Genomic DNA, 22,468 nt, shown 5'->3' with positions numbered 1-22,468 from the left:
ATGTCTGGCCTGGCAGGAATAGGCTTTGGGCTATTGATGGTGATTCTGTCTTCCTCTTGTGGGATTAGAGGAGGTCAGAACATGTGGCCTCCTTGTCCTTTTTGCAAGTTGTAAGTTTGTTTTCTTTATATTGAAATGTAATTCATACTGAAGGCTGTAGCCTTTGATATTCATCAGTGTTTCAACTTCTCTTCACTTTCAGCAAGCAAGGCTGTCATCTGCATATGGCAGGTTGTTAATGAGTCTTCCTCTAATCCTGATGCTTCATTCTTCTTCATATAGTCCAGCTTCTAAGATTATCTGCTCAGTATACAGAATGAATAGTATGGTGAAAAGATACAACCCTGACACACACCTTTCTTGATTTTAAGCCACGCAGCATCCTTTTGTTCTGTTTGAAACACTGCCTCTTGGTCTATGTACAGGTTCCACATGAGCACAATTAAGTGTTCTGGAATTCTCACTCTTTGCAATGTTATTCATAATTTATATGACCTACACAGTCAAATGCCTTTGCATAGTCAATAAAACACAGGTAAACATCTTTCTGATATTTTCTGCTTTCAGCCAAGATCCATCTGACATCAACAATATCTCTTGTTCCACATCCTCTTCTGAATCAGGCTTGAATTTCTGGAAGTTCCCTTTCAAGATACTGGCTACAACTATTTTTGAATTACCTTCAGCAAAATTTTACTTGCATGTGATAATAATGATGTTGTTGTTGTTGTTGTTAAGTGCCGTCGAGTCGTTTCCGACTCATAGCGACCCCATGCACAGCAGAACGAAACACTGCCCGATCCCGCGCCAGCCCCACAATCCCTGCTATACTTGAGCCCATCATCGCAGCCACTGTGTCAATCCATCTCGTTGAAGGCCTCCCCCTCTTTCGTCGACCCTCCACCCTACCAAGCATGACATCCTTCTCCAGGGAATGGGCCCTTCTTACAACATGACCAAAATAGGTGAGACGAAGTCTGGCCATTCTTGCTTCCAAGGAGCATTCTGGCTGCACTTCCTCCAGGACAGATCTGTTAGTTCTTTTAGCAGTCCATGGTACTTTCAGCATTCTTCGCCAGCACCACAACTCAAAAGCATCAACTCTTCTTCGGTCTTCCTTATTCATTGTATAATAATATTGTTCGATAATTTCCATGCTCTATTGGATCACTTTTCTGTTGAAAGGGCATAAATATGGGCCTCTTTCAGTAAGTTGGCCAGGTAGCTGTTTCCAAATTTCTTAGCATGCATGACTAAGTGTTTCCAGTGTTGCATCTGTTTGTTGAAACATCTCAAATTTGTATCCTGTCAATTCTTGGAGCTTTGTTTTTCAACAATGCCTCCAGTGCTGCTTGAATTTCTTCCTTCAGTACAATTGGTTCTTGATCATATATTATCTCCTGAAAGGGCTGAATGTTGACCAGTTCTTTTTGGCACAGTGACTCTAAGTATTCCGTCTATCTTCTTTTGATGCTTCCTGCATCATTCAATTTTTTGTCTATAGAATCCTTCAATACTACAACTCAAACCTTGAATTTTTCTTCAGTTCCTTCAGCTTGAGAAATACTGAGCGTGCTCTTCCCTTTTGGTTTTCTTTGTACATTTTGTTATAATACTTTGTCTTCTTCACTTGATCTTAGCCAAAAGTCAAGAAGTGAAATAATACTTTTGTCTTCTTGAGCAGCCCTTTGAAATTTTCTTTCAGCTTTTTTACTTCATTATTTTTTCCTTTCACTATAGATACTCCACATTCAGGGGCACATTTCAGTCTCTTCTGACATCCACTTTGCTCTTTCTTTCCTGTCATTTTCATCATCTCTTGCTTTCTTTATGTATGATGTCCTTGATGTCATCTCTCAACTCATCTGGTCTTCAGTCATTAGTGTTCAATGCAACAAATCTATTCTTCAGATGGCTAATTCAGGTGGAATATATTCAAGGTCATACTTTGGCTCTTGTGGACTTGTTTTAATTTTCTTTACTGTCAACTTGAAGTTGCATGTGAGAAACTGATGATCTGTTCCTGAGTTGGCCCCTGGCCTTGTTCTGACTGATGATATTGAGCTTCTCCATTGTCTCTTTCCACAGATGTAGTCAATCTGATTCCCGTGTATACTATCTGGTGAGGTCCATGTGTATAGTCATTGTTTTTGTTGTTGAAAAAACGTGTTTGCAATTAATATATCATTGGTCTTGCAAAATTCTATCATGTGATCTCTGGCATTGATTCTATTGTCTTAGGCCATATTTTCCTACTACTAATCTTTCTTCTTTGTTTCCAACTTTTGAGTTCAAATCACTAGTAATTATCAATGGGTCTTGATTGGATGTTTTAATCAATTTCAGACTGCAGCAGTTGGTAAAAATCTTAATTTCTTCATGTTTGGCATTAGTGATTGGTGCGTCAATCTGAATAATAGTTGTATTAACTGGTCTTCCTTTTAAGCCTATGGATATTATCCTTTCACTAACAGTGTTGTACTTCGGGATAGATCCTAAAATGTTCTTTACCGTCAACTTGAAGTTGCATATGAGAAACTGATGATCTGTTCCTCTGTTGGCCCCTGAGTGTGGTGTCATTGCTCTTCAATTTGTCATTCCTGGCATAGTAGACTATATGACTGTCTAATTTAAAATGTCCAATACCAATCCATCTCAGCTCACCAATGCCTAGGATATCTATCTTCAAGTGTTCCATTTCATTTTTGATAACTTCCAGTTTTCCTAGATTCCTACTGTGCACATTCTACATTCCAATTATTAATGGATGTTTGCAGCTATTTCTTTTTCATTTTGAGCCATGACACATCAACAAATGAAGGCTGCAAAAGCAAGCTTTACTCTATCCATGTCATTAAGGTCACCTCTACTTTGAGGAGGCAGCTTTTCCCTAGTCCTATCTTGAGTGTCTTCCAATCTGAGGGGCTCAATTTCTGGCACTATATTAGTGCTCCGCTGCTATTCATAAGGTTTTCATCAGCCACTTTTTTAAAAAAAGTAGATCACAAGATCCTTTTACCTAGTCTGTAGGCTCTGCTGAAACCTGTCCACCATGAGTGATCCTGCTGGTATTTGAAATACCAGTGACATAGCTTCCAGTATGACACAGAAGCCACCTTAGTACAACATATTTAAAAATGAGTGGTTGGACTTCCAGTAAGATGGAAGAATAGGCAGACAAGTGACACGACCTTCAAAAAAGAAAGAAAAAAAAAAATTGACAGAAATACAGAAGATAATCCTGGAGCTCCGAGCTTTGAAAGGAACTATATAGAAATGGATTAGGCACCAGTAGTGGAAAATCCTGAATGAAAACAGTGAGTACAGAGATGGTCAGAGCTGTGGACTGTCAGCTACTTTGACAATAGCCTGAATATTTCCAAGTAGTGTTGGGACATGAGAATTGATCTAAAGATCAGCCCTGATCACCAAGGGATACAGAGACAACTGAGCTGGTGGCCTATGACTAGGATGGGAAATAGCAAGCAGGGAGACAACCTGAGCTGTTGACTTTCTGCTGTCCAGAGGGCACAGCCATTTTGATTGTTTACACACAGCAGCCATTTTGGATATTTGAAGTGACCCAGGATGCAGCCATTTTGAATGTTTACAAGCGGTGGCCACTTTGGATATTTAAAGTGACCAAGGGTGCAGCCATTTTGAGTCTTTACAAGTGGCACCCATTTTGGATTTTAAAGGGACAGCATTCTCATGCAGATTCCAGGGACCTAAGAATAAACTCTGTTTGCCAACGTTGGCAGGGACATACAAGAGGCTAACAACAGGAAAGGAGACAGGTGGTGAGTGTACAAGTGCTGTCAACTAGTGAATAGAGGAGCACAGTACCCTGCTTGCATAGATAACATAGAAACAAAACAAAAAAACCCAAAAACTGTGGGAAAGTCACTCCAACATACAATCAGCAATTAAATATAAACACAAAAATGTCACAATGCCTTGGAGACAACAGAGCATCACAGTCCACACAAAGAAGCAAGATAAAGCAGGAGAAACAAGGGACCAGGATACAGACCCAAAACATACCCCTGAGGAAGACACAGCATTGGAATTCCCTGATAAGGAATTCAAAAGTATTATATTTAGGTATCTTCAACAAATTGAGAGACAGATCATGGAAAACACAGAGGAAAACCCTAGAACAATTTTGAAAGATAACATAAGAACAAAATGACAAAATAAATGAAAAATTAGAAATGATACAAAATCTACACACAGAAATCCAGAAGATTAATACTAAATTTTCAGAAATAGAAAAGACATTGAATGGGCAAAGGAGCAGAATTGAATCAATGGAAAACAGAATTAGGGAGATTGAAGGCAAATACCTGAATATTTCTTTGGAAAAGATCAATCACAAAAAGATCAAAACAAAATGAAGAAAGCCTAAGGCTCATGTGGGTTACCATCAAAAGGAATAACCTACGTGTAATCATAATTCTAAAACAGGAAGGGACAAATAAAACCACAGAGAAAACTGTCAAAGATTTGTTGGAAGAGAATTTTCCTGGTATGGTGAAAGATGAGAATATATCAATTCAGGAAGTCCAACGAGCCCCAAACTTGACAGACCCCAAAAGAAAATCACCCAGACATATCATCATCAAACTTACCAATACCAAAGACAAAGAATTATGAGAGCGGCACAGGAAAAATGACAAGTTACCTACAAGGGGCAATCAATAAGCTCAGATTTCTCAATAGAAACCATGCAGGCAAGAACACAATGGGATGGTATACATAAAACCCTGAAAGAGAAAATTTTCCAACCAAGAATTATGTACCCAGCAAAATTGTCCCTCAAATATGATGGTGAAATTAGGACATTTCCAGATAAGCCGAAATTAAGAGAATTTGTTAAAACCAGGCCAACCTTACAAGAGATGCTAAAAGGAGTCCTATGGACAAAGAAGCAACAACAGCCAACAACAGCTGACCATTAACACACATGATGACATAACCCCGAAACCAACCCAGCAGTGAAAGTATCCAAAGCAAATAAGCCTACAAGATTGTAAACAAGGAACCAGAGACATCAATTGACAAATGAGGACAACTATAAACCAAAAAGAGGGAAAAAACTGTGTCATTACAGAACTTCTAGATGGTAGGGAAGTCAAGACAACTACAAGATAGAACAGACTGTTCTAAATTTGGGAAGAAAACTATAAATCACAGGGTAACCTCAAAAAAAAATGACAAACCTTCACATCAAATAAGAATACCAGCATAAATATTCAGCAAATACTAAAACAATAGCAATGAAGGAAGTGATAACACGATTCATAAACAAAATGAGCTCAGCATAGAAAATTATATGGATCAAAGAAATCGACACCACAAAAAAGCACATAACAAAAATGACAGCAAAAAATTCACATTTACTGATAATTACCTATCTGGCAAGGGACTTAACTCCAAGATTTATAGCAGAAGAGTGGATGACCAAGCTATGGTACACACACATAATGGGATGCTATGCAGCACTAAAGAATAATGTAGAGTCTGAAAAACACCACATAATATGGATGAACTTGGAGAACTTTATGCTGAGTGAAATAAGTCAGTCACAGAAGGACAAATATAGTATTAGTTCATTGTTGTAGAGGGTCAAGGAAAGGTTTATATAAGGAGGAAACTTTCTTTGTTGGGTCAGGGGTGGGAGGGGAGGGGAGGGAATCTGTAAAAAAAAAAAAATGTATTGACCCATGTTACTTTAGTTTTGTGTATTTCACTGTACAAAAATTATATTTCAATAAAATGCTTTTTAAAAAAGAAAAAGAAATGATCGGCTGACATAAAGTACTGCATTGTCAGTGAAAGCAAACATCGATATACAAGTGGATAGATGGGTGAACTCATAGCGACCCCTTCTTGGGTTTCCAATGAGGTATCACTATGGAAGTAGATTGCCCAAGCTTCCTTCCGAGGAGTGGCTTGTGGGTTTGAACCGCCAGCCTTCTGGTTAGCAGTCAAATGCCTTAGGCACTATGCCATCAGAGCTCCTTTTGTTTCTGTTTTTTAGATGTGTGAACAGGCTGAACTATTAGGTATGTCTCTGCAAGGGGGGAGTGTGCCTAAGACCATGTATAGGGTTGGCAGATAATGTTTCTACAAGTGTATTTGTATGTTCTGTAAGAATTCCCAGGTATATAGTAGAGCTGACAAGGGACAAGGTTGTAGTCACTTCTTAGCCACAGTCAGCTACCCAGAGGGAGGAACATCTGGACCTATGGGCTCAGGACCACAGTTGCAGGGGACATCAAGCTCAATTGGCATAACATAATACACAAAAACACTGTTCCACATCCTATTTTGGCGAGTAGCAACTGGAATCTTAAAAGCTTCCAAGTAGCCATCTAGATGCAATGATGGGTCTCTCCTTGTCCACAGCAAAGAAGAATGAGGAAAACCAAAGACACATGGAAACAATTAGTTCAAACGACATGCAATTCTAAGCCTATATAACTATGAGACCAGAAGAACTAGATGGTGCCCAGCTACCACTGTCAACCACTCAGAGGTGGATCTATGTAGGAGATCCTGGATAGAGTTGGAGAACAATGTAGTACAAAACTCAAAGTCATTTAAAAAAAAAATGACCATGTTTGCTGGTCTGATAGAGCCTGATAGAACCCGAGACTATAGCCTCTAGCTGCCCTTCAGGTCTGGAATTGAACCCACTCCCGTCGCTTCCAGCCAAAAAAAAAGAGAGGCATATGAGCTGAACATTGACATAAGATAGATACACTCCTTGGAGAGCAATCATGGGAGAATAGAAGGGCTGTGTATACACAGGAAGACAGCTTGGGAGCAGGAGTGCATGGGAGGGAAGGACAGGGAAGAGGTAACTATGGGGAGGAAGTGGGAGGGGAGCTATTACAAATTGCAGTCAATGTCATGAGACAAAGCATATTCTGTGTGAGTTGCTGTATGGAAAGTGAATTTGCTCTGTAAACTTTCACCCAAAATCACAATGAAAATTAAAGAAAAAGAGTGGTTGAAGTAAAAAATAAAAAACATGAAACAATGAACACATAATGACTAAAACCAAAGGATTAAGTCTTGTATGTAATTAGTGAAAGTTACTTTATTTTTTTTATGTTTTTTTCTTTTCCTTTCCTTTCTAGCTCTGTGTGAGTGTGTGTTATTCTTCAGATTCAATTTACATGTTAAGTCTAAGAAAAACAAGCTTTCCAAAACTACATAGTTTTAAGTACAGAGTTTCAGTATAAATCTCTTGCATTCTAATATATTTCTTCTGTTCATTGCCCTAATGCTTGCCATGCAGTTGAGAGACTATAAAACGTGGGAGGATCTAGGGCAAAAAAAAGCTACAGAGTTAACCTCTTTGTGAATCCATTTGTTGACATGTTTAAAATGTTTCTCACTTTCTTTAGATGTCAAAAACATGCAGGGCCATGGCCAGCTGTTTTTACTCAACAGTTATACTATCCATGAAAGCAGTATTAGACTGCAGAAGAGGTAGTATGCAATTTCAGTCCTTGTTCTATATTAATTAGCCACATGACATTGGACGTATCAATTAACTTCTCTGACTGCAGCTGTTTCCATCTGTAAAATAGGGATTACAATATCCTAACTACTGCTGGCTGCTAACCAAAGAGTCGGTGGTTTGAACCCACCAACCATTCCATGGGAGAAAGATATGGCAGCCATCATCTTCCATTAAGATTAAAGCCTTAGAAACCCTATGGAGCAGTTCTATTTTGTCCTATTGGGTTGCTATGAGTCAGAATCCACACAGTGGCAAGGGATTTAAAGAAAGTTCCCGTGTAGTATAAACGGTTAACACACTGGACGTTACGGAAAATGGGAGGTTAGAGTTCACTCAGAGGTGCCTTGAAGAAAGACCTGGTGATTTATACTTTTGAAAAGAATCCATGTTGAAAACCCTATGACCACTGCCAAGCACTTGAAGAGGGATCAAAATTGGAGATCCTGGATAAAGTGGGTGAAAAATGTGGAAGAAAACTCAAAATCATATAAAAGACCAGGCTTACTGGTCCGATATACACTACCATCTAGTTGGATCCGACTCATAGTGACCCCTCCTTGGGCCCTGAGACTATGCCCACTAGTCACCCTTCAGGCTTGGAATGGAACTCACTCCCATGGCTTAATTACTTTCAGCCAAACAGTCAGCCTACAAGGTGAGAAATTACACCAGGCAGGTATCCTCCCTCCTTAGAACATTCAACCATGGAATATCAGAAGGGCAGCGTTTGTGCAGGGAGAAAGCTCATTGTTGCTGTTATGTGCTGACGAGTCGGACCCAACTCATAGCGACCCCTCCTTGGGTTTCCGAGGCAGTATCACTATGGAAGTAGATTGCCCAACCTTCCTTCCAATGAGTGGCTGGTGGGTTTGAACCACCAGCCTTCTGGTTAGCAGTCAAGTGCCTTAGCCACTATGTTACCAGAGAAAGCTCAGAAGGCAGGAATGCATAGGAAAGGAGGACACAAGGAAAAGGTATCCATAAGGAAGAAGTGGGAAGAGAGCTGTTACATTGTGAGGATTGCAATCAATGTCCTGAAACAAAATGTGTATGAACTATTGAATTGAAAACGAATTTTCTTTGTAAACTTTCAACCAAATCACAATAAAATGTTAAGGAGAAAGAAAAACTCTGGGGAGCACGGTTCTACTCTTACATGGGGTCGCCATGAATTGGAGTTGACTCTATGACAACTGGTTTAATATCCAAACTACCTAAGAACAGAGAGCTGAATTAAATAATCTCTTAAAGTCTCTTACAGGATCTATATTTCAATGATTTTGATGAGGATTTCTGATTCACCATAACTCACTGATGTGTTAGAAGGCCAGAGGCATGACTTTTTTAAAATATTCACTTGGATACACCCTCTGTTATCTAATCTAGAAGTCATTCCAATAGCAGTAAGATAAAGGTAATGATTCAAGCCCACCTCTGTAGAACTGCCCCATGTGGTTTCCAAGGCTGTAATCTTTATATGGCAGCAGACTGTCACATCCTCTCCTGGGGAATGGCTGGTGAGTTCAAACCACCACCTTTCCAGTTAGCAGCTGAGCACTTTACCACTATGCCACCAAACCAAAACCAAACTCACAGCCAGCGAGTCTATTCTGACTCACAGCGATTCCCACTGGGTTTCTGAGGCTGTAAATCTTTATGGAAATAGATAACCCCATCTTCCTTCTGCAGAGTGGCTGGTGGGTTTGAACCACTGATCTTCTGGTTAGCAGCCAGATGTCATAAACACTAAGCCACCAGAGCTCCTTAGTATGCCACCAAGGCTCCTTAAAGGTAGGGACAGTTAGGGGCAAGTGAGGTCTTTACAGACCCCTAAACTCCTAAGTACCCAATGCTATTTCTCAGAGAATGTTCTAGTCTCCTGACATTTATTTTCAATATATTGTAATGAAAGTAGCTAGAGACCATTAAGCAGTTAGTTGGCATGACAGTGAGCAGAGAAGAGATGACTGCTTTCTGGTTGGCACATCAAGGACAGCCACTTGGGGTGATATACAGTATGAAAGAGCAGAGTTCCTTGACTGGCATCCTTACATGCCTGGATCCGTTACTGTCTTTACAGAACATACAAGAATTACTCAGCACTATTAAGAGTAATGAAAACTTGTATTATATTGGCATGTAATCTTTATGAGAAATGAACTGCTATAGAGAGATCATTCAAAATAATGAGAGTAGTCTAATTTACATTCTAAAATTACAGGAGAAAAGATAATCAAGCTGTGAACAACATGTGATATACAAATCAGCAAAAAGTTAGTTTCAATAGGATAGATGAGAAAAAAGGCATTAATAGAAAACAAAGATAATGCTTGTATGCATTTAACAATAATAAGCAAAACCAGTTATCCACATTTAAAACACTAGTGATGTTACCTATTGGAGTGACATAGTAGGTCAACCTAAGATTTATGATTCGTTGATAGGCAAATTACAGATATACTCCTCTACACTAGGATGATGTTTTCAGTCGCCTCTTATGCATGTGAGAGCTGGACAATGACTAAGGAAGACTAAAGAAGAGTTAGTGCTTTTGAGTTGTGGTGTTGGCAAAGAATATTGTAAGTGCCATGGACTGCCAGAAGAACTAACAAATCTGTCCTGGAGGAAGTGCAGCTGGAATGATCCTTGGAAGCAAGAATGGCCAGACTTCGTCTCACCTACTTTGATCATGTTGTCATAGGGACCATTCCCTGGAGAAGGATGTCATGCTTAGTAAGGTGGAGGGCTGATGAAAGAGGGGAAGGCCCTCAACGAGATGGACTGACACAGTGGCTGTGGCGATGGGCTTAAGTATAGCAAGGATCGTGGAGCTGGTGCAGAACCAGGCAATTTTAGGTTCTGCTGTGCCTGGGGTCGCTATGAGTCGGAGATGACTTGACGGCACCCAACACTTCCTCCAGGACAGATTTGTTAGTTCTTCTGGCAGTCCATGGCACTTACAATATTCTTTGCCAACACCACAACTCAAAAGCATTAACTCTTCTTTGGTCTTCCTTAGTCATTGTCCAGCTCTCACATGCATAAGAGGCGATTGAAAACACCATCCTAGTGTAGAAGAGTATATCTAGGATAGCTGTATTAGATCCCACAGTGATGGAGATAGTTCTCCAAATGCCTTTCTTGCACATGCCCACCCCTTACCTTAAGCTTATCACTTCAGTCATGATTTAAAAATGAAACAGAAAAATAGGTACTTCTTACCAATTGTGAACATCCTAAGTTCTTTATAATTCTAAATAATTTACTTAAGACACATCAACAAAGCAAAAGAAAATTATTATTAAGATAACATTAAGTAGCTAGGGGAAGAAGTGCACTTATTAGCCAAAAGGGGGGAAGATAAAATGTTACAGACACTTTTCACAATAACTTTGGGATTCTCTATGGATACCTACCCATCCTTCAAGAAGACAGATAAAAATTGTTTCCTTGATGAGACTGTAGATTGGTTGGCTATGTGTAAAATATCTGATGAACACCAATCAGACTTTGGTTTGGTTGCCTTATTTCCTCAAAGCTTGCTCTCCTACATACATATTTACTATTATGTACCAATATTATGTAAAAGCTAAACAAAATACTGTCACTTCCAGGAACTTATAACGAGAAAAACCACAAAAATGCTGGACTGTTTGAATAAGGATAGTTTTACTCTTATACTAACAAGTGCAGCTTTGTTGGTGTTTTGATGCTGTCTTTACATATAATGATTCCAGTGATACGAGGAAAAGTGGTCCTGAGGGAAGTCAAAAGACTGTGATGGGACTATGGGGAGAATAGCAGCAAAAAGTGAAAAGGAGCCGGGAGGGCTAGGGGAGGGCTAACTTCTACTTTTTACTTCACATATTTCTATTGTATCTTATATATATCTTTACCTTTAAAATTTAAAGTTAAGTTAGAGCCAATTAAAATATAACTAACTAGAAGCATTAAAGTATACTAAAGATAATAGAAAAGCACAAGAGGGCAGAGAATTCTTTTAAAAATAGTTCATTCTGTTCACTTATCATTTACTTATCTATTAACTTATCATTCATTACTTTCTCATTATTACCTTCCCTCCTTGGTTAGTCCCTAGAGAGTGAGTGAGTGTGTTTACGTGCTTCAGGGATGGGGATTTTTGGTGAGGAGGCATTCTCTCTTCTCTCTTTCCTTTTCTCTCCTTCCTTCCTTTCTTTATCTAACTACTCTCCTGGAAGATGGAAGCACTGCGTTGAAGAAGCAGTAGTCAGCATCTGTGTTAAAGAATCAAGGGGTGTCCAGAGATCCAGTCTTACTTCCTGGCATTCCATCTACTGGTCCAATCTTGACCCAAGGAAAGGACATAATTTAAATTGGCTATGAAGGCAGAGCTGTACCACTCAGATTTTTGGTCTTTATCTTCCTATCTAGGATTTCTGTGAGCCAAATGTTAGGAAACAAACAAATAACTGAGACTTAAGGAGTCTGTCACATCCCTCCTCCATTGTTTGGTCATTTCTGGGGATGGAAGAGATACTTTTTGAACAAACTTATCCTGGCTCCTAAAGATTATGGATTCAAATGTCAAGAGGACAATAATTGAACACTGTTTATAAGTAGCTGATCAGCTATTTTATTTCATAAAACGATGCCCAGAATCGTTATCCTCTGCTACTGAAACCCAAGTTAACATATACGTGAAGTTAAGGCTGTAAAACCACATGCAGTATATGTCACTAGGGTGTTTTTTTTCTCCTAGGAATGATTACAGGTTATATTACTCCATCTACTACTCATTTGCTCACAGGAATTAGAACCATCATGTTCAATTAAACCATCTGGCCTAAATAAACTATACATTCACCAAAGGTAGAGATTAAGTGAGAAACAGCCTTTAATCAATTCTCATTATTTATAAATTAATTAAGTTTTAAGCTTCTTTCTTCCTTTTAATTAAATAAGCACTAAGAGGCAAGTCACTGTGCTGACCATTGGAGAATAAAAACGTATTTACTTTGCAAGAAATTATAGGCTGGAGCATGTACAAATTCACACACAACTATTAAGGAAACATAATACAAGTGCCCAAAGACAAGTAAGGAGCTCTGGTGGCGTAGTGCCTAAGGTATTTGACTGCTAACCAGGAAGCTGGCAGTTCAAACCCACCAGCCACTCTTTGGAAGGAAAATTGGGCAACTTATTTCTATAGTGATACTGCCTCAGAAGCCCAAAGAGGGGTCATTATGAGTCGGATCCGACTTGACGGTAGTGAGTTTGGTTTTAAAGAGAAGTAACTATAATGTTCTATAGGAGCACAAGAAGGGTACAGTTAATTTCATATGGGAGAAACGAAAATAAGGCCTCACAGTCTTGATAGACTATCAAACTCACTGCCATAGAGTCGATTCAACTCATAGTGACCCTTCCTTGGGTTTTCAAGGTCGTATTTCTACGGAAGCAGATTGCCCAATCTTCCTTCCAAGGAGTAGCTGGTGGGTTTGAACCACCAGCCTTCTGGTTAGCAGTCAAATGTCTTAGACAGGACACCACCAGAGCTCCCTGATAGACTATAAGGAAAGGGTAAGATTTCATAAGGCAGCAATTGAAGAACAGCATGAAATAGCATGAGATTTAGAAAATGAAGAGTAATTCAGAGTTTAAGACAGGCTCAGAGATCAGAAAGGTAGGTTGAACACAGACTGTGTAAGACCTGAATAATAAATATGGATCAATTTTGAGGCTGAAATTTTTTTTTTTATCAGCTTCTAATGGAGTAACATAAACTACAAGTAAGATTAGAAAAGTAAATAGCAAAGTGTGAAAGACAGATGAAAAGAAAGAATTGAGAAGCAAGGGAGGAGACTGCAGCAATGCTATAGGCAAGATGGGTTAAGACTAAATAAACCCTGGAATTAGATGTGGGACTGGAAAGAATGGTCCATACCTGAGTAATGTTTAGAAGGGCAGACTTGTTGGAGGGCTTGGTTAGTAAGTGATTGACTAGGGGGAGGAGACAGATAGAGGGAAGAACTGATTCTAAGATTTGTAGACCAGGAAACTGGGTGAATGTAGTGATGCATTAAAGGGATGTCAGCAGTAGAGCAGTTTCGAGTGGAAAGATAAAGAGTTCTTTCTTAGTCACTTTGAATTTGAGTGCCTGAGAGGTGCGATGAGGAGGTCTGGTTGCACAGTGGTTACAACACTCAGCTGCTAACCAAAAGGTTGGCAGTTCGAATCCACCAGCCACTCTGTAGGAAAAAGATGAGGTAATGTGCTTCTGTAAAGATTTACAGACTTGGAAACCCTATTGGGGCAGTTCTATTCTGTCTTTTAGGATCACTATGAGTCGGAATCTACTCAATAGCACGGGGTTGGTTTTGGTTTTGGTTTGAGAGGTGGAATACTGAATCAGAAATATGGGACTGAACCTTGGGTAAGAATTTGGGATTAGAATGTATCTTTGAGATTCATCTCTTGGAATCATGGAAACAGATGAGACCACATACAGAGAAAAAAAGTTAGAAGGGCAGAGAAGAGATCATCAGGAAGAAAAGGGGACAAGAATAGAAGCTATTTCAGACAAAAGGGAGCAAGTGAGACTAAGAAAAGCAGATAGAATTCAAGCCAGTTAATTTTGGCTCTTATGAATAATGTTGATAAAAAGATTTAGGAGGGACAGATATTAAATTATAAATTTTCCATTATCTATGTGGTCCCTGACTCCTTTCAGCTAGTTAGTTGAGATTCACTCTAGCTCTATGTGGTCCCTGACTCCTTTCAGCTAGTTAGTTGAGATTCACTCTAGCTCTATCAATTCCAGAATAGAACCAAAGATTCACACAATTTTGCCCAACATATTCATTTCTGAATCAATTCACTGGCAGTGGGGGGGGGGGCGTTATATTTATTTCTTCCACTTAAGTATTAATTTCCTAGCTCTGATGTAAACATTTTTACTTATACCCTCTTGCTCCTAATAGAATTTCTAGGGTTCTTACCATATTTCTCAGCGCTTCCTTCCAAAGATTCAAATACATAACTTCCTGACTAAAGCTTTGTCCATTTTAAAACTGAAATTATGTTAACAATAACCATAACCTAATGGAGCTCTGGCAGCATAGTGCCTAAGGCACTTGACTGCTAACCAGAAGGCTGGCGGTTCAAACCCACCAGTCACTCCTCGGAAGGAAGGTTGGGCAATCTACTTCCATAGTGATACTGCCTCGAAAACCCAAGGAGGGGTGTCTATGAGTCAGGGACAACTCGACGGCACACAACAACAACAACAGTTTCACGCAGGTTATTCTTTAACCTAAAGGAACGTTTGAAAGACAGTTTACTGAGATGTTAGACATGACTTATTTCCAACATGAATAATGATGCTTATTTAGAAACAGTTATAAAACTAAGGGTAGCTATGCTTTACACACCTAAGCAGTCCATTAAGTGACAAATGAATATTAAATCAGCAAGTAAAAAAGGCACCAAAAAACTGGACAATCCTGCTATCTTCCTATACCCCTCACAATCAGGCTCCCAGTGACATCAGAAATCTATTCAGGTCTTTTTTCAGACCAAGAGTTTTTCTCCACTCTGACAAGGCATAAAGACATAGGCTTGTTCTGGCCCATCTCTTGTGAGACATTTATGAGAAAGGAGTCTCTCTCTCAGCAGATCCTTACACATAATCAGCATTTTTGTTTGCTGCAGTCCCAGTCATTTCCTACCTTAGGCCAGTTTCAACACGCACTGGCCTTGGGCACTGAATCCACATTGTGTGTGCTGGCATGACATCAGCTGTCCTGCCCCTAACAGGGTCTTTGAGAAGGAAACTTACAATGGTGCTTTGAGTCACAACAAAGCCCCTTCCTCTCTATTTAGGATTTCTGACATTTTTTCCTTCCATTTAAAATTCTTCTTCACATTTAAAAGAAAAAAAAAAAAAGATAAAGACCATAAAGGAGAAAGAGAACTGGCCGGCCTAGAAGACTGAAATATGTCAGTTTAACTCATAAAGCTTGCCAACTGGTTTCCGCGTTAAAGCATATAGCTAAAATGCATGCACAGGAAAGGGTCCTAGCTTTGCAAACCTTGAAAAAATTCCTCCTGCTTCCTCAAACAGATGATCCCCAAACACTAAAAGAACTTTTTTCTAGGCAGGAAAGCACTGCAAGTTACAGGAAGGGGTTTGACTCAGTCACACCTGACATGACTGAAGCCTGGAGGATGAACCATCTAATTTTTATCTCAGAAAGAATGCTTTAACATCACAAATGTAGGGATTTGGGCCAAATACTTAGCTTCCAAAAAAATCTGCTTTCCCACATAGATGGCATCTAGAGTAAATGATGGCTTTGCCCTCGTCAGATCTGTTTATTTCATTATAATGACTGTGTAACAAACCATCCCCATGTACAAAGCCAGATATGTAGGAAAGTATGAGAAAACTGGAAAAATTTACCAGCTCTGCGGCCTCTGGATTGTGTTATAAGTCACCAGCATATGTAACTCATTTTCTAGTTAAGTAATTCCCTCTGGGGACCCAGTCTGCAATCCACAAGAAGGATCAAATTTCATTAGCAGTTGCAGGAAAATGCAACCCTGTGCATTTGCAAGTCAAAGCTCCTGAAGGCTACAGCTAGTCTGGCTATCTTCATTGATTTTTCCTGGGAGAGGATTATAGCTGATAGAAAACATTTGCTGGAAGGCATACATGAGGAAGTTGAGAAGAGAAGGGATCCAGCTAGCAAAGAAACAACTCAGCCTCAGTCTTAATGGTGAACTCTGGCCTTAACATTCCGTCTGCAGCTGTGTCCAAACGGAGAGAGATTCATCCCATAAAGTTACACATGACAAAAGGCACAGGAAGACAAATTAAAAGGGCAAGCACACAAAAACACAAAATCCAATCGGTATCAAATTCTATTACATTTCTTGGTATCAACCTGAGTCCCAGTGTGAGTTTAACATGAAACTGAGCTGGGGGCTCATAAATGTCAACCTTTATGTAAATAATTCACGTGAGACTTTTCGTTAACTCATCTAACTTGAATCAGAAGACAGTCTGACCACATACGCATCTGTACTCAGACTGGATTGGAAAAAACCTCTCTGCTTACTTATAGTTACTTGAGGAATCAAGGTTTAAACCTGCCAAATTCTTACCTTGGTTTGCGTTGATTCACCTTTCTCAAACATCATCTTAAGCCTGTTCAGTGGAACATTATATTTCTCTATTTTGCTTGTAGCATCTGTGTTTTCACTGATTTCAGGTTTTCCTACTTCGTGCCTGGATTCTCCTAGACAATTTTCCATTTTTTCACTCTCTGTAGAGGGGTCTTGAAGATCCTCACTGTCCTTGATGGAGGGATACCGGCACCGAGTGAGGGCTTCAGGAGGTGAGCCAAATCTTGATCTGGTGTGGCTTCGTTCCTCTTGGTGAGCTTCAGCTTCTGTGGCAGAGTTGCTTGCCTCTTCGGCGGGAGGGTGGTCGACGCCGTGCCTAATCTCAGTGCTGCTGTTTCGTAGAGAGTCCGTGTGTGACTCAGCTCCCAGCCCTGGGTTCTCCCACTTCTTCTTCAGCACAGTCAGGGTCCCCCTTCTGAAGTGTTGGGGGAAATTTTCAGTGTTCTAAAAGAACAAGAAGTAAGTGCTAGTTATAACTTGCTTGTTGAAACATTCAAACATGTTGTTCTTTGTAAAATGAAAGTTAAAACTCTGAGCTGCTCCTGGTTCACTGCCGTTTTCAGACAGCTGTGAACAGTTACAGCTCTGCCACATGCAGAAAGCATCCACCCCAGGAGAGGGAGAGGGGAAGAGAGAAAAAGTAAGGAGCTGAAGCAGGAAGTGATAAAACAGGATAGCCTTATAAGGACAAAATGAGAAGAAAGGAGAGTCCAGATCTAATGATAGTTACATTGGAGACAAGAGAAATTTATCCAAAGACAAATGGGGAAAAACAAGACACAAAAAACAAAATGCCAGAAACTTTACACACTGTAGATATGGATTATGAAAGTTCATACTGCATGTCAGAAAATTATGTGGTGAATCCTGGTGGGGTTTTTCTTTTAAATAAGGCAAAGATGCAGTATAGCTGAAACTATGCAGTATCAATAACTGTTATTGTAGAAACCTAAGGAAGTCACCAGACTTGTATATGTATTTGCAAACATAATATTTAGTCATATTTGGTATAATCTACATGCATAAAAACAGTCAAATTCTATTTTTCACATAAGAATCTAATCCTCCTTTTTCTGGGCTCTTCTCTACATATTGTCCATTTGCCAGCTCTCAGTTAACAGAAAATTCACTATTTTACAGATCCTCTGATTGAACTTATATACCCAGGTTTCATACGAAAAAACAAAACTAAAAACCATTTGGTTGATTGAAGGACATACATCTTCAAACACAATGAAGAAATTTCACTTTCACCTGGGTCAAAATGGATAACATGTAACATGTTGAAAGCAATGTGAAAATTGTCACTGTTTCACAAAAACAGAGGAAACCTGCCTGAAGTAAAATTAAACGTCCTGTGCTTTGAAAATATTCCTTCTAAATAACTTGAACAGAACCACCTCCCCAACAAACCACAAATTCCAATACCTTCTCCATTCCTGTAGTCTGTGATTTACCAGTCTGTCAACTAAGAAAGCAAGGACTAACGATGTAGGACTGAAAGACTTCAGGGAATTAAACAGGATTAGCAGCTATATTGGGAATTAAGTCTCTCACCCTATTACTCTTCTGAATATACTCTGAGAGTCACTTCATCAAGAAGCACCAAGGTTTGGGGAAGAAAGGAAGTACAAAGGAACAAATGCTTGATTCTTTTGTTTAAATCTTAGTTGTTGAGATGATTCATTGAGGGAGGCGTGCAGAGATCACAGGTATAAGGAGCATAAAAAGCTTCCTTCCTGGAAAAGAGAAAAATGAAAAGCAGTGCTGGAAGCTGGTGCTACCTTAACCACCAGTGGCATGCTTGGCTCTGTACTACCTCATGTCACACAATACGTGAGTCATCTCGGTCTCCAACTTTACCTGCCCTGGCCTGCCTTGCCTATACAGGAGCCCAGAGAATCAAAGTGGCATTTTGCCTTGGTAACTGGACGCTATATTTCTCAGATACAGGTCATATGATCAAAGTATAATTTATTGACATGGAAAGATACTTGTAAGACACGGTGAAAAAAGCAAATTATAAAACAATATGATCCCATTTTATGATACATGTATATTATAAAGGAAGAAACTGAAGACTGTTACTAACGTCTATAGTCCAAAATTGATCAAATATACAATCTAGATTCATTGATAATTACTGGTGATTAGAATGTGAAAGCTGGAAACAGAAGATGGAAAATACAGCCTCGGTGATAGAAACGATGCCAGAGATCACATGACAGAATTTTACAAGACCACTGACCTATTCATTGGAAACACCTTTTTTCAACAACAATGAACAGTAACTATACACATGGACCTCTCCAGATGGAATACATAAGAATCAAATCGACTACCTCTGTGGAAAGAGACAATGGAGAAGTTCAATATCATCAGTCAGAACAAAGTTGGGGCTGACTAAGGAAGAGACAGACCATCAATTGCTCATATGCAACTTCAAGTTGACAGTGAAGAAAATGAAAACAAGTCCACAAGATCCAAAGTACAATCTACAGTATATTACACCTGAATTTAAACACCATTTCAAGAACAGATTTGATGCAACGGAGACATTGATGACTGAATACAAGACTAGTTGTTGGATGACATCAAGGACATCACAGATGAAGAAAGCAAAAGGTGATTAAAAAGACAAGAAAGCTAGTTATCCTTCAGGTCTGGAACTGAACTCACTCCTGTGGCTTTCAGGCAAACACTAGACAAGCATATAGGGTGAATGTTTACATCAGGGAGATACACTCCTTAGAGTGATCAATTGTGGGAGAACAGACCGGCAGTGTTTGTACAGGAGATAGCTTGGGAGGCAGGAATGCACAGGGAAGAGGTAACTACAGGGAGAAAATGGGAAGAAAGCTATTACACTCCGGGGAACTGCAGTCAATGTCATGAAACAAAATGTCTATAAACTTCTGTATGGAAAATGAATTTGCTCTGCAAACTTGTACCCAAATCACAATAAAAGTTAACAAACAAACAAACAAACAAACAAACAAAAAAAGACAGGAAAGAAAGAAAAGACAAAAATGGATGTCAGAGAAGACTTGCTCTTGAATGTAGAGTAGCTAAAGCAAAGGGAATAAATGATAAAGAACTGAAAAGAAGATTTGAAAGGGAAGAACAAGAAAACAAAGTGAAATATTATAATGAAATATGCAAAGATCTGGAGTTAAAAAACCAAAAGAGAAGAACACGCTCAGCTTCCTCAAGCTGAAAAGACTAAAGAAAAAATTCAAGCCCTGAGTTGCAATACTGAAGGATTCTATAGGCAAAAAAATGTAAATGATACAAGAAGGATCAAAAAAAGATGGAAGGAATACACTGAGTCACTGTACCAAAAAGAATTGGTGGATAGTCAACCATTTTAGGAGGTAGTATATGATAAAAAACTGATAATGCTGAAGGAAGAAATTCAAGCTACATTCAAGGCATTGGTTTTTAAAAAAAAAAAGCCCCCAGGAATTGACAGAACAGCAATTGAGATGTATCAACCAGGGCTGCCAACCAATTCAAACTGGTTCAGTCATGACAATGAAGCAAAACTGGAACAGACTTGAATTTTTAAAATTTGGGTGATCCAGAACAATACCTGGAAGGGGCAAAAATATGGGTAAAGGCCTGGATGGGAGACTCCTCCTCAGGAGCCGGATGTGTGAGATCGGCAGGATTCATGTTCAAAGCAGTGTGGTCAGCCATCATTTTGAGCAGAGCACCACAGTTTCCAGCCCTGCTCAAAATCCCATGGGCAAGAGATTTGGACGCTATGCAACATATATGCTGCCCTTGTTCTCTAAGAGGGAGATTAAGTTTACGTCAGGGCTTCAACTCATAATTTTTTCCCATTCCGGTTATTGTTTCAGTTCACCCAAACTTTTTACATTTTTAAAAACTAAAATAATCTGGGTCTATTCTGGTTTTACTTCCTTGGCTGTGACTGAACTGGGAAGAACCAGTTTGAAACCCTGGTTTCCACAAACACATGACATACTGGGAGCACTCATTAGTCTATGGCAAGAAATTTGGAAGACAGCTACCTGGCCAACTGACTGGAAGAGATCCATATTTGTGCCCATTCCAAAGAAAAATGATCCAAAAGGATGTGGAAATTATCACACAATAGCATTATATCACATGCGAGTGAAATTTTGCTGAAGATAATTCAAAAAGAGTTGTAGCATTACATCAACAGGGAACTGCCAGAAATTCAAGCTGGATTCAGAAGAGGACATTGAACAGGGGATATCATTGCTGATGTGAATCTTGGCTAAAAGCAGAGAATACTAGAAAGATGTTTACCCATGTTTGATTGACTATGCAAAGGCATTTGACTGTGTGGATCATGACAAATTATGGATAACATTAGAAAAATGGGAATTCCAGAACACTTAATTGTGTACCTGTAGAATGTAGACCAAGAGGCAGTCATTTGAACAAAACAAGGGGGATATTGTGTGGTTTAAAATAGAAAGGTGTGTGTCAGGCTTTTATTCTTTCACCATACTTACTCAATCTGGATGCTGGGCAAATAACCCAAGAAGCTGGACTATATGAAGAAGAATGTGGCATCAGGATTGGAGGAAGACTCACTAACAACTCACAATATGCAGATGACACAGTCTTAATTGCTCTAAGTGAAGAGAATCGAAACATTTACTTTCGAAGATCAAAGATTGTAGCCTTCAGTATGGATTACACTTCAACATAAGGAAAACAAAAATTCTCACAACTGGACCAATAAGTAACATCACAGTAAATTGAGAAAATATCAAAATTGTCAAGAATTCCATTTTACTTGGACCCACAATCAATGTCCATGGAAGCAACAGTCAAGAAATCAAATGACACACTGCACTGGGAAAATCTGCTGAAAAAACCTCTTTAAAGTATTAAAAAGCCAAGATGTCACTTTGAGGACTGATGTGCACCTAATCCAAGGCATGGCATTTTCAATTGCCTCATATGCAAGTGAAAGCTGGACAATGAATAAGGAACACTGAAGAAGAATTGATGTTTGTTGAATATACTATGGACTACATGATTGCTAACCAGAAGGCTCGCAGTTCAAACCCACCAGCCACTCCTCAGAAGCAAGGTTGGGCAATCTACTTCTGCAGTGATACTGCCTCGGAAACCCAAGGAGGAGTCACTATGAGTCAGGTCCGACTCGATGGCAAACAGCAACAACAACAACAACAACAACATGGACTGCCAGAAGAATGAATAACCCGTCTTAGAAGAAGTACAGCCAGGATGTTCCTTAGAAGCAAGGATGACAAGACTTTTTTTCATGTAATTTGGACATGTTATCAGGAGGGACCAGTCCCTGGAGAAGGACATCATACTTGGTAAAGCAGAGGGTCATCGAAAAAGAGGAAGACCCTCTATGAGATGGGCTAACACAATGGCTGCAACAATGGTCTCAAACATAGCCAACAACTGTGAGGATGGCGCAGGACGGGGAAGTGTTTCGCTCTGCTATACACAGAGTCACTACGAGTTGGAATCAACTCAATGGCACTTAACAACAAAAACATACTATGAATATAAGCATAAAAAAGAGGTCTGGAAGAACAGACATCAGGATGTTAATGGGTATCTTTAGAGGATGGGTTATAGTATTGTCTTCTCTTGGTTTTTTAACTTTAAAATCTTTTTACAGAAAACATACATTCCTTGTGTAATAAAAATGAATACAAAAGTAAAATTACATCACCTTTGTATCACAGAAAACCTTCTATATATTATTAAGTAAGTTTGCTG

General features: G+C 39.3%; 1 protein-coding gene across 1 annotated transcript in view; it reads right to left on the bottom strand.

Moving 5' to 3' along the window:
* Positions 1–22,468, bottom strand: part of LIMA1 (LIM domain and actin binding 1) — an 87,420-nt gene that overhangs the window by 29,652 nt on the left and 35,300 nt on the right. Inside the window, exon 3 of the mRNA XM_007937813.2 lies at positions 16,685–17,149. Coding sequence (XP_007936004.1) covers positions 16,685–17,149 — 465 coding nt within the window. The remainder of the gene's footprint in view (positions 1–16,684; positions 17,150–22,468) is intronic.

Source organism: Orycteropus afer, unplaced genomic scaffold (assembly GCF_000298275.1).
Source record: "Orycteropus afer afer isolate SDZICR_OR568_19922 unplaced genomic scaffold, OryAfe1.0 scaffold00045, whole genome shotgun sequence".
NCBI classification, from domain to species: domain Eukaryota; kingdom Metazoa; phylum Chordata; class Mammalia; order Tubulidentata; family Orycteropodidae; genus Orycteropus; species Orycteropus afer.
The sequence above is the reverse complement of the archived record's forward strand: the minus strand, read 5'-3'. Positions and strand labels throughout refer to the sequence as shown.